Source organism: Trichomycterus rosablanca, chromosome 9 (genome assembly GCF_030014385.1).
Source record: "Trichomycterus rosablanca isolate fTriRos1 chromosome 9, fTriRos1.hap1, whole genome shotgun sequence".
Lineage (NCBI taxonomy): Eukaryota > Metazoa > Chordata > Actinopteri > Siluriformes > Trichomycteridae > Trichomycterus > Trichomycterus rosablanca.
Genome location: NC_085996.1, coordinates 14,101,958 through 14,115,478, shown reverse-complemented (window position 1 = coordinate 14,115,478; position 13,521 = coordinate 14,101,958). Strand labels below are relative to the sequence as shown.

General features: G+C 40.1%; 1 protein-coding gene across 1 annotated transcript in view; it reads right to left on the bottom strand.

Moving 5' to 3' along the window:
- Positions 1 to 343: 343 nt before the first annotated feature.
- The window catches only part of fig4a (FIG4 phosphoinositide 5-phosphatase a), a 116,428-nt gene continuing 103,250 nt past the window's right edge, over positions 344 to 13,521 (bottom strand). Inside the window, exons 23-24 of the mRNA XM_063001933.1 lie at positions 9,307 to 9,396; positions 344 to 834 (exon numbers count right to left, since the gene is read on the bottom strand). Of these exons, the coding sequence (XP_062858003.1) occupies positions 657 to 834; positions 9,307 to 9,396 (268 nt within the window). The 3' untranslated portion in view covers positions 344 to 656. The remainder of the gene's footprint in view (positions 835 to 9,306; positions 9,397 to 13,521) is intronic.

The window sequence follows — 13,521 nt, the reverse complement described above, 5'->3', positions numbered from 1 at the left end:
TTCCGGTTGATAGCCCAAAGCTCTACCCACTAGTCTACCACTGTCCCTAGCAGAGTTGAGATCCAAATTCGGGGAGTTCAGAATTCCAGCGCTGGTGCGCCACCTGGGTAAATCACTTTGGGGAACCAAACCAGGTTGTAGATTAGTTGGGACAATACATTGGGAGTTTGCTGGCCATCTGTCTCACTTTTCCAAATCTCTGTTAGCAAGCTAAGCTAACACAGTCACAAAACAATAAAACAAAACATGAGTATGGAATATATGCTACAATGTTTAGGAAAAAGAAGTCTGAATTATGCTCCTGCTTCTTCTTTATTATGTGATCAGAACAGGCATCAATAGATTCTCGGGCATTTATATTTTTATTGAAGTAGTAGAACATATTCAGGCTAATCTTCAACATTCACACTTATGATCTGTTGCGCTTCAAAAGTTCAGACAAACTAAACAAGCCACTTGTAGGATTAAAAAAAAAACGTCACGAGTCACGAGTCAGTTCTATGATGAAGGTCAAAAGAAAACTATTTCTATCAAGATCTTCTATATACAGATACACGTGGAAGCGCATTCAGGTGTACAACGCAGCAACACTCAGAGGACCAATCAGAAAACACTGTACATCAAAAAGGCCTTCAAACAGTAAAACACGACACGTGTCACATGTATCTGTTTTTGATATATTCGCGGTATATGAGCAGGTCTTCTCTGCAGTGGGGTTTGATCAGACCCTTGCCCGCCTGGATGTGGGCATCAAAAATGTTCTGGCTCTCCAGGTCGACCCGCGGAGCCGACACTTCGTAAATACTGTCGCTGTCGAACGACGACACTGGAACTCTGAAACAGAAAGATTGAAAAAAGAATTCAAAGAAATTAATTTAAAGCAATACAAACTACAATTAGGACACTATTAGATAGACCAAAAGTATGTGGACATCCTTAATTTAGTTTAGGTGTTTTAGATCTATATAACCAATTATATGCTTCCAATGTTGCCAACAATTTGGGAAAGGTATTTCCTGTTACAGAATGATGGTGCCACTGTACACCAAGCAAGTTCCACATAGGAAGTCTGATGTATATTTGAGTCTTGAGTATAAGTCTGGTGTGTTGGAAGAAACTGGAACAGAATTTATAGGCCAGGTCTTAAGAAGATTGGAGGCTGCTTAAAAGAGTTGAAGGTAAAAGATGAAGAGGACAGTCAGCAACAGCATAATTAGAGGGACAATGAATGAGCCATAAAGAAGCCTGAAGACCCAAATAGAAGACGTTCTGGAGAAACACTATCCATATGGTCACAAGGTATCAGAATTAACTGGACAACACTTCTACTAATACTACTACTACTACTACTACTACTAATAATAATAAAAATAATAACAATAACAACAACAATAATAATAACAATAACAACAAAAATAATAACAATAACAACAATAATAATAAACACTTTTGATGAATACTTTAATATTTAATGTGTAAATAATAATAATAATAATATCAGAAATAATAACAATCGATTAACAATAATAAAAATACATTTTACAAAATATTTTATTATTTTAAATTTAAATAATAATAATAGTAATAATAATAATAATTCTAATAATATAATAATAATAAACATACATTTTGCTGAATATTTAAATTGTATATGTAAATAATAATAATAATAATAACAATAAAAATACATTTCACTAAATATTTTATTATTTTAAATGTCAATAATAATACTAGTAATAATAATAAAAATAATTCTAATAATATAATAATAATAAACATACATTGTGCTGAATATTTTAATTTTATATGTAAATAATAATAATAATAATAGTAATTCTAATAATATAATAATAATAAACATACATTTTACTGAATTGTTTAATATTTTAAATGTAAATAATAATAATAATAATAATAATAAAAATAATGAATTAATAATAATAAATGTACATTTTGCTGAATATTTAAATTGTATATGTAAATAATAAAATAATAATAATAATAAATATATTTCTTGCACATGACAACTGAAAACCTTCAGACAAAAAAAAAAAACTTTTAACAGTGTAAAACCACTTAGGATTCTTGTTTTAATCTAAAGGCTGATTCTCTTCTGTTTGCTTATAATGGTTCCTGTGTGTCTCTGGATCCTCTGTGAGAGTGTCATGTCAGGAACACGGGGTCTTTGCTACCCGTACAGTCATCTGCTGCTTAAACTGAATTTTAGCAGCTCAGATGGATGAAGTGATGCGGAGGAGTGAGGATGACAAAGAAAAGGCGTAAGCAACACGCTAATGTTCAGTAGGGCTGTTAAAGAGGCTTGTTATAATTGGGTATAATACACCAGGAGGTTGGGGTATGCTAGGAAAATCCTTAAAAACCGACACGTGACAAATTGAAAGAAAGAACTACATCAAGGGTTTGATCTTAGTGTTTAAGTGTTTGATCATAGTGCTAATGCTAGGGTAAATTATGCATCTGTGAAGGTACTAATAATGCTGAGGTGTAGCTATGCATTTTGGGAGTAACTTGTAGTAGCTTGTCAATAAGCACTTTGTGGCTGTGTAGTAAAAGTGCAGGTGCTAGACTGGCCTGCCTGTAATTTAGATCTGTCCCCTATTGAAAATGTGTTGCACATAATATAAAACAACAAAGAACCTAGAATTTTAAGCAAGTGAACTTTCCAAACGTTTGACAAAGTAAAGTATGACAAGTTCAGCACTGTTCTGGAGGACCCTTTTCCATCCAATAATAATAAACATACATTTTGCTGAATATTTTATATGATAATAATAATAATATTAATAATTTAATATTAAAAAACATACATTTTGCTGAATATTTTTAATGTAAATAATAGTAATAATAATAAAAAAATGAGAATAAATAATAGTAATAATATTAAGAATAACAAATTAATATTAAACATACATTTTGCTTAATATTTTATATGTAATAACATTAATAATAATAACAATAATAGTAGTAGTAATAATATAATAGTAATAATAATAGTAATTATAATAATAGTTATAATAATAATAGTAATAATAATAATAGTATTCATTATAATAATAATAAATTAATAATATTACATACACAAATAATAATATAAAGATACATTTTGCTAAATATTTTATATGTAAATAATAATAATAATAACAATACATAAAAAAAATTAAACATACATTTTGCTGACAATTTTAATACTTTGTATATAAATAATTATAACATAATAATAATAAAAATAAATTAATACTCATAAACATACATTTTGCTGAATGTTTTATATGTAAATAATAATAATAATAGTAATGAAAATAATAATGATGATAATAATAATAATACATTAATAATATTAAACATTTGCTGAGAATTTGCTGAGAAGTTTAATATTTTATAATAATTATAATATAATGATAATAAGAATAAACTAATAATAATAAACATACATTTTGCTGAATATTTTATATGTAAATAATAATAATAATAATAATAATAATAACATAATTATGATATTTTAAATAATAAACATACATTTTGCTAATATGTTTAGACCTGTCACCTATTGAAAAAGTGTTCACTTTCACAAACATTTGACAAGCACAGCACAGTTTGGGGAAGGCCTCTATATTGTGTCACCTGTAGCAGACTAGTCCCTGATAATGCTATCCTGAGTCCTTCCACAAGCCCTGTCACATGCTTAAAGCTACCTAACTTGCGGCAGTTAATGTGTTAGTTCAGTTAATTCAGTAGCTCCTTTTCTGTTCTGGCCATTATGTGAGCTCGCTCAGTGGTTCTTCTCAAAAATCTGAATCCATCTATTTTTCTTTCTTCAGTGTCCAGGCTTCACATCCATATGTGGCTACTGGCCAGACCTAGGCTTTCACACTACTACATTATTAGTGGTTTATTCAATAGTAGTTATTTTTATATAACAATTATGTCAAGGGCTCAAAGCAAATTAGCACATCAGGTGTAAACAACTAAACTTTTCTACAGCATTTCATTATTTTCAAAACATGAAGCATGAAGTATTTTGACGAGATTATTATACAGTAAAAATACCAATCCATAACGACCCTATTAATAAAACGTGTCTTAAAGATTGGAAGCCGCTATCATCGGCATCTCAGCAGTGGAATCTGTGAGTAGGAGTGGAATGAATACAAAAATCTGTCTCAGAATGGATGAGTGGGATTGAGTGTTTGATTAGAATATAGGGATCAGTCTATTCGGATGCATATTCGATCAATCTAGAGATGAGTCACTGGACAGAGCTGGAGAAGTACTGTTTACTCAATACACCTTATAGTCAAAAGTATGTGAGTCTTCTGGGTGAGAAAAGACCGAACTAAAAAAAAATAGGACAGGGTCTTCGAAGCTGTGGATATTGGTTAGTAGCCTGACATGCCTTTACAGAAGTGGATGAACATGGGGGTCAGTGTGTGACCCTGGCCTCACACACAAATCCACAGATGTATGGACGAATATAAAGGAGTTGGTGGACTGCACACGCGTCGGAGGGGGCGTGTGTCAGGCAAATATACCCTCCTCAGATGCAATCAGAGTCTCCAACAGTGGAAGACTAAGAAATGACTTTTAATGTTTTGGCTTGCCAAACATAACTATATTATGCAAAAAGAAAATCATATATTAATTCTATGCTGACACGCCTTCAAGATCTCTGGGCCTGAGCTCATCTCAGATGGACTGAAAGACAGTAGAGACATGCTGTGGTCAGATAAGTCTAGGTTTCAGCTTGTTTTGGGGAAACTCTGGCATCAGGTTCTCTATGTCAGGGACAAAAAGAACCATCCAGACTGTTATCAGTGAAAGACACAAAAGCCAAAATCTGTCATAGGTGTCCTACTTGCATCAGTAGTTGCATCTTGGTCAGGTTTTAATATATTTAGCCATAAATGCACACGAATCAACCATAACATTAAAACCACCTCCTTGTTTCTACACTCACTCCATTTTATCAGCTCCACTTACCATATAGAAGCACTTTGTAGCTCTACAATTACTGACTGTAGTCCATCTGTTTCTCTACATACATTTTTGCCTGCTTTTACCCTGTTCTTCAATGGTCAGGACCCCCACAGGACCACTACAGAGCAGGTATTATTTAGGTGGTGGATTATTCTCAGCACTGCAGTGACACTGACATGGTGGTGGTGTGTTAGTGTGTGTTGTGCTGGTATGAGTGGATCAGACACAGCAGCGCTGCTGGAGTTTTTAAATACCGTGTCCACCCACTGTCCACTCTATTAGACACTCCTACCTGGTTGGTCCACCTTGTAGATGTAAAGTCAGAGACGATCGCTCATCACACAGGACGCTGCCCACGGGGCGCTGTTGGCTGGAAATTTTTGTTTGGTGGACTATTCTCAGTCCAGCAGTGACAGTGAGGTGTTTAAAAACTCCATCAGCACTGCAACACACACTAACACACCATAGCAATGTCACTGCAGTGCTGAGAATCATCCACCACCTAAATAATACCTATTCTGTAGTGGTCCTGTGGGGGTCCTGACCATTGAAGAACAGCATTAAAGGGGGCTAACAAAGCATGCAGAGAAACAGATGGACTACAGTCAGTAATTGTAGAACTACAAAGTGCTTCTATATGGTAAGTGGAGCTGATAAAATGGACAGTGGTCCAGTTTCAATATATTTAGCCATACATGTATACGTAAATAACACTCTCAAATTTAAAACATGCACATCTAGTGTTCTCCGAACTGGGTCATCAGTTGTTTTCCATAGGTGTTATTTTTTTCTGTTACATCACATTATAGAGGCACAGCTAGTAAATGAACAGCTCGATCAGTTACACAAGTTGATCATGCTGGAAGCAGAGTGGACCGAATGAAGAGGCTTTTTATAGCATTACCTACTGCTCTATATCGTTTCAGGGAAAATCAACACAACATGAATTGCTATTATGGGTCAGAACTGTAATGATGAGAACTACTTGTATATCATTTGAAAGATGAGAATTAAAAACACACACAAAGAGAAAAATATTAAAGCATAATGAATCTGAAACCATATAATAGTGGGTATGGGCAGTTCTAGTCCTAGGCGTCAAAGCCAACATGTAATGCCCAGACTCCAGAACCCCAGGATTGGAGCCAAACATTTCTGGTTTGGAAAGAGTATCAATGTAGGCACTAGATCAGGTCTTTTGTGACCCAGGCAACACAAACAATGCATCTAAACAAAACACAATTGTTTGTTTATTAGGGTTTTAACGACATGTTTTACACTTTGGTTACATTCATGACAGGAACGGTAGTTACTCATTACACAAGGTTCATCAATTCACAAGGTTATATCGAACACAGTCATGGACAATTTAGTGTCTCCAGTTCACCTCACTTGCATGTCTTTGGACTGTGGGAGGAAACCGGAGCACCCGGAGGACACCCACACGGACACGGGGAGAACACACAAACTCCACACAGAAAGGACCCGGACCGCCTCACCTGGGGATCGAACCCAGGACCTTCTTGCTGTGAGGCGACAGTGCTACCCACTTAGCCACCGTGCCGCCCCAAGCAAAAACAAAACTAAATATATTTAATTAATGAAATTTATTGGTGGCGATCTGATCCCACTGTGGTTTACACGATGTAATGTAAAGCCTCCATAAGGGGGCGTTTGTGCACAAGTTCATTTTTATGTGCCTGTTAAAATTTGCTCATTTAATTATTATTATTTTTTTCTGGCACCTATTTTTTGGCTCGCGGCCGACCCAAGGGGTCTTGAAAAACCAAATAAGGGTTCAAATAGTAGTGGTGCTGCCAGCCTGGTTGGGCACTCAATGGACGCACTTGGCGTAGGAAATGAGCTTAAATAAAGCTAAAAGGTTAAAATGCAGCCTATGGACGAGAACACCTAAATAAGAATGTTTACATGAAGATGAAGTCTTGGGGTTTAGGACCACCTTCATTTCTAATTCCCTGTTACAATTCCCTGGCTGCTTGCACCACCCCCAGTCTGGCTGATCAGGGTCAAAGATTAGCTAGCACCAGTCTCCTCTGACATGTGCACTCTTTGGTCAACCTTGAATTATCCTTTGGAGGATGGAGAATGGAGGATCATGGAGGATCACACTCTGCCCAATGTGTTCCTCAACTACTCTTGTCACCACAGCAACCAGACAGCAGGATCACTGTTGCAGCCACAATTACTCTTTTAGCCAAATATGTCAGCACTACTACAATTTGAACTCAAGCATATTAGACTGCTATCGAAATGCCATCTGGGTGCCTACACTGATACATAATTAATACGTTTGATGGAGTGGAGTATGTTTGATACACAACCACTTGTGACTTCACTGAAATAACTGGACAAAATGCACAAACACACCCCAATCAGGGCGTCAATCCATTGCAAGCTTCGACCACCTTCCCTCCTCAGACACAGCCAATCATACACTATATTGCCAAAAGTATTCACTCACTCATCCAAATCGTTGAATTCAGGTCTTCCGATCACTTCCATGGCCACAGGTGTATAAAACCAAGCACCTAGGCATGCAGACTGCTTCTACAAACATTAGTGAAAGAATGGGTCGCTCTCAGGAGCTCAGTGAATTCCAGCGTGGTACCGTTATAGGATGCCACCTGTGCAACAAGTCCAGTCATGAAATTTCCTCGCTACAAAATATTCCACAGTCGACTGTCAGTGGTATTATAACAAAGTGGAAGCGATTGGGAACAACAGCAAGTCAGCCACCAAGTGGTAGTCCACGTAAAATGACAGAGCGGGGTCAGCGGATGCTGAGGCGCATGGTGCGCAGAGGTCACCAACTTTCTGCAGAGTCAATCGCTACAGACCTCCAAACTTCATGTGGCCTTCAGATCAGCTCAAGAACAGTGTGTAGAGAGCTTCATGAAATGGGTTTCCATGGCCGAGCAGTTGCATCCAAGCCTTACATCACCAAGCGCAATGCAAAGCGTCGGATGCAGTGGTGTAAAGCACGCCGCCACTGGACTCTGGAGCAGTGGAGACGTGTTCTTTGGAGTGACGAATCACGCATCTCCGTCTGGCGATCCGATGGACGAGTCTGGGTTTGGTGGTTGCCAGGAGAACGGTACTTGTCTGACTGCATTGTGCCAAGTGTAAAGTTTGGTGGAGGGGGGATTATGGTGTGGGGTTGTTTTTCAGGAGTTGGGCTCGGCCCCTTAGTTCCAGTGGAAGGAACTCTTAATGCTTCAGCATACCAAGAGATTTTGTACAATTTCATGCTCCCAACTTTGTGGGAACAGTTTGGGGATGGCCCCTTCCTGTTCCAACATGACTGCGCACCAGTGCAAAAAACAAGGTCCATAAAGACATGGATGAGCGAGTTTGGTGTGGAAGAACTTGACTGACTTCAACCTGATAGAACACCTTTGGGATGAATTAGAGCGGAGACTGCGAGCCAGGTCTTCTCATCCAACATCAGTGTCCGACCTCACAAATGCGCTTCTGGAAGAATGGTTAAAAATCCCCATAAACACACCTTGTGGAAAGCCTTCCCAGAAGAGTTGAAGCTGTTATAGCTGCAAAGGGTGGGCCGACATCATATTAAACCCTATGGATTAAGAATGGGACGTCACTCAAGTTCATATGCGTGTGAAGGCAGACGAGCGAATACATTTGGCAATATAGTGTAGCTGTATATAGACACCAGACCGGGTGATAGTCCAGCTGCAGATTCAAACCCTGGATCCCAGTGGTAGTAGAATAGTGTAATTTATGATGCGCAACAGCAGCTAGACAGGCTGGGAGTGACTCAATAAGGTCCTGGTAGGTTGTCACTGGTATCTGGAGCCATGCTGACTGCAGTGCATCCTACAGCTGCTAGAGGGTGCATGGGGGAGGATCCATAGAGCGAACATGACAATCTAGGTAGTCCCACAGATGCTCAGTTGGGTTCAAGTCTGTCAATTAGGGAGGCCAGGGTAGTACTTGGAAGTCTCGGTCATGCTCTTCCAACCAATGTCAGACATTTCTAGCCATGTGACATGTCGCATTGTCTTGCTGGAAGATCCCATCCGCCCCAGGGAAGACAATCAGCATGTATGGGTGTATGTGATCTGCATGGATGGCTTCATACCCAGACTGGTTGAGAGAGCCTTCCACACCTTATATACCCATGAAACGTGACTTCCTTCATGAGGTACGTGCTGTAGCCGTCGAAAGTGGAAAGTGGTCATAATAATGTGACTCAACAGTGTACCTGGTCACACTGCTCAAGTATACAATTTGTATTAATGTGTTGAAATGCGTATGTGCAAAACTCACAGGTTGATGAAATTTTCCAGGAATTTTTTCTGGTCCATTAGCTGGTCACTCCTCTCCACTTTGTGCTGGTTTTGGCCAAGATGAGCAAATCTGTACACATAGAATTACAAAATATTACCATACAGCAAGTAGGAGAGATGTAGCATTTTTTAAAATACACCAACAAGGTATAACATTATGACCACGGACTGATTATCTCTTCATCACGGCACCTGTTAGTGGGTGGCATATATTAGGCAGCAAGTGAAAGTTGATGTGTTAGAAGCAGGAAAAATGGGCAAGCGTGAGGATTTGACTGGGTCAGAGCATCTCCAAAACTGCAGCTCTTGTGGGGTGTTCCTGGTCTGCAGTGGTCAGTATCTATCAAAAGTGGTCCAAGGAAGGAACACTGGTAAACCACCAAGGCTCACTGATGCACTGGGGAGCGAAGGCTGACTCACCGTGTGGTCCGATCTAACAGACGAGCTACTGTAGCTCAAACTGCTGAAGAAGTTAATGCTGGTTCTGATATAAAGGTGTCAGAATACACAGGGCATCACAGTTTGTTGTGTATGGGGATGCATAGCCGCAGACCAGTCATGCTGACCCCTGTGCACCGCCGAAAGCACCAACAATGGGCACGTTGACACGTACCACCTACCTAAACACTGTTGCAGACCATGTAAACCCTTTCATGGAAATGGTATTCCCTGTGTCAAAACTCAGCTGCCCACCTTGTTTTTAACCAACCCAAACGCTGCCACATCACCGCACTGCTGCCCGCATTCAGTTTAAAATAATGATGTTCATCTACAAAGCCAAAAATGGACCAGCCCCAAGCTACCTTAGAGAACAAATTACACCCTGCTCTGTACCACGCAACCTCCGAGCCACTAGTTTCGTTTGTCTTGACTCTTCACCCAGAACTTGAAGACGAGCATCAAGGCTCTTCTCTGTACTAGCACCCAAGTGGTGGAACAAACTTCCCCTGTCTGTTTATACATCTGAGTCTCACAATTTACAAAAGACGATTAAAGACCTAACAGGGTTTCAGCAGATTTGTATACTTGGACTGTTGTTTACTTGAACTAGAGTAGGAAAATGTTTAGGCTCTAGATTAGAGCGTCTGCTAAATGCTGAAAATATAAATAAATAAAAGCCAAACTGCAGCAATAATCAATCAAATGTGTTTAAAATATACATCGATCAGACCTAACATTATGACCTCCTTGTTTCTACACTCACTGTCCATTTTATCGGCTTCACTTACCATATACAAGCGCTTTGTAGCTCTACAATTACTGACTGTAGTCCATCTGTTTCTTTACATGCTTTTTTAGCCACCTTTCACCCTGTTCTTCAATGGTCAGGACCCCCACAGGACCACCACAGAGCAGGTATTATTTAGGTGGTGGATCATTCTCAGCACTGCAGTGACACTGACATGGTGGTGGTGTGTTAGTGTGTGTTGTGCTGGTATGAGTGGATCAGACAGCAGCGCTGCTGGAGTTTTTAAATACTGTGTCCACTTACTGTCCACTCTATTAGACACTCCTACCTAATTGGTCCACCTTGTAGATGTAAAGTCAGAGATGATCGCTCATCTATTGCTGCTGTTTGAGTTGGTCATCTTCTAGACCTTCATCAGTGGTCACAAAACGCTGCACACCGTGCACTGTTGGCTGGATATTTTTGCTTGGTGGACTATTTTCAGTCCAGCAGCGCTGCTGTGTTTTATCCACTCATACCAGCACAACACACACTAACACACCACCACCATGTTAGTGTCACTGCAGTGCTGAGAATGATCCACCACCTAAATAATACCTGCTCCTGACCATTGAAGAACAGCATAAAAGGGGGCTAACAAAGCATGCAGAGAAACAGATGGCCTACAGTCAGTAATTGTAGAACTACAAAGTGCTCCTATGTGGTAAGTGGAGCTAATAGAATAGACAATGTGTGAAGAAACAAGGAGGTGGTTTTAATGTTATGGCTGATTGGTGTGAGATTAGTAACTGCATGTTAGTTCTTAGCTTTAGACTCGGATGTATGATCGGACAGGGGAAGTTTGTTCCACCACTTGGGTGCTAGTACAGAGAAGAGCTTCTGGGTGAAAAGGCAAGACGAGCAAGACTAGTAGATCGGAGGTTGCGTGGTACAGAGCGGGGTGTAATGAGTTCTCTAAGGTAGCTTGGGGCTGGTCCATTTTTTGGCTTTGTAGATGAACATCATTATTTTAAACTGAATGCAGGCAGCAGTGGGGTGATGTGGCAGCATTTGGGTTGGTTGAAAACAAGGTGGGCAGCTGAGTTTTGACACGGGTTGGTTTCAGGGGTTTAATAATGGACATTGTTTCTTTGTTTATTAGGATTTTAACGTCATGTTTTACACTTTGGTTACATTCATGACAGGAACGGTAGTTACTCATTACACAAGGTTCATCAGTTCACAAGGTTATAGGTTAAGTCATGGACAATTTTGTATCTCCAATTCACCTCACTTGCATGTCTTTGGACTGTGGGAGGAAACCGGAGCACTTGGAGTAAACCCACGCAGACACGGGGAGAACATGCAAACTCCACACAGAAAACTCCACAATAGTGGACATTGAAGCACCTGCAAGCAGGGAGTTGCAGTAGTCCAGCCGTGAGATTACAAGTGATTGGATAAGAATCTGAATGGCAGAGGTAAAAACACACACTGGAACCAGAGCTGGGATCTCGAATACATCGTATCGAGTCTCAGGTCTGCCTGCCGACTGGGCTGAGCAACCACATCAACAATGATTGGCCTGTTGTTCAGACAGGGGTGGGATATTAAAAAGCCAGACAGGGACTCTCTCATAACTAATGCAATTACGACCTCTGCTGGCTGATTGATGGAGCCGGCACAGAGACGGGAAAAGAGTGCTGTCAGGGTGTGTCTCTCCGTACACAGTGCTGATCCGCATTGCAATCATCAAAGTGTAGGTGACAAGATGCATAAGGCTGCTGCCCACGTGTCAGAAGGGGAAACCTGGACACATATGTAGGAAAGACAAAGAAAGATGGGAAGACAGGTGCATTAAAAACTGTTAAACATCTCATAGGGGAAGATGATCACCACTGAGCAAGCCTACAAGATGGCCAGAACAAAAAATGAGCTACGGAAACACATTAAATCGCATGCTACCCACATGCCCTGTTATTGCCAGGACTTGTGGAACGACCAAGAATAAGCCGGATCGGCAACATCACAATGTAAACTGCATTATCAGGTGCTAGTCTGCTACTAGCGACACGAGACAAAGGGCACTGGAGAAAGCTCTGGAGATCATGTGGATGCTATTTTAGCTACAAAGGGAAGCCAACTCCATGAGCCTGTCTAAAAAGCTAGTGAGCTGCCTTGCTGCCAACTTCATACCTAGGCAGCTGCCTAAGTAGAGAGGATTCTTATAAGGTAGAATATTTAGACGCACTACTTAGACAGTGATTATGTCTCCGCAGTTTTAGCTTACCAAGCCAACACAGTTTAGTTAGCCCTCAGCTATTTAAACCAATGGGATGAGGCGACACAACCGGCTAGCATTTCAGCTAACATCTCCCTCCGTTCCAAGTAACATCTCCCTCTCTCTGATTAAAAATCAATGAGAATTTATTTACATTTAAAAAGAACTCATTAGTTGCTCTGGATTCGTCTGCCATATTTGTAATTTTTGTGAGAAAAGTTGTGCCGCACTGAATGCTGGGATTGCCTTCACCGCTGAGGAAGCATTGGATGCTCCCTCGTCATTCTGTCAGATTATCGCTCAGAGTAAGGCATCTCAGTAGGCAGCATTTTAAGCTATTCAAGAAGTTAGACAGCCTTCTTCTCAGGAGGGCAGACTGTTCGAGCTTGGTTTGGCTTTCTACACCCCCTTTCCGGGTAAGGTCATAGCCTCCCACGGCCTCGCTTACCACTCCTATGCAGATGATACTCAGCTCATTCTGTCATTTCCTCCTTCAGACACACAAGTCTGGGAGATATCTCACAATGGATGTCGGCTCATCATCTAATACTAAATCCCAGAAAGACAGAGCTGTTATTTATTCCTGGAGATCAATCTCCAACCCAGGACCTAGTCATCTCTCTTGATGACTCCCAGATCGGACCATCTGATAATGTAAGGAGCCTTGGTGTCGTCCTGGATAACCAGCTGACCTTCTCTTCTCATGTAGCCAACATGACAAGATCGTGCATGTTCCTCCTCTACAA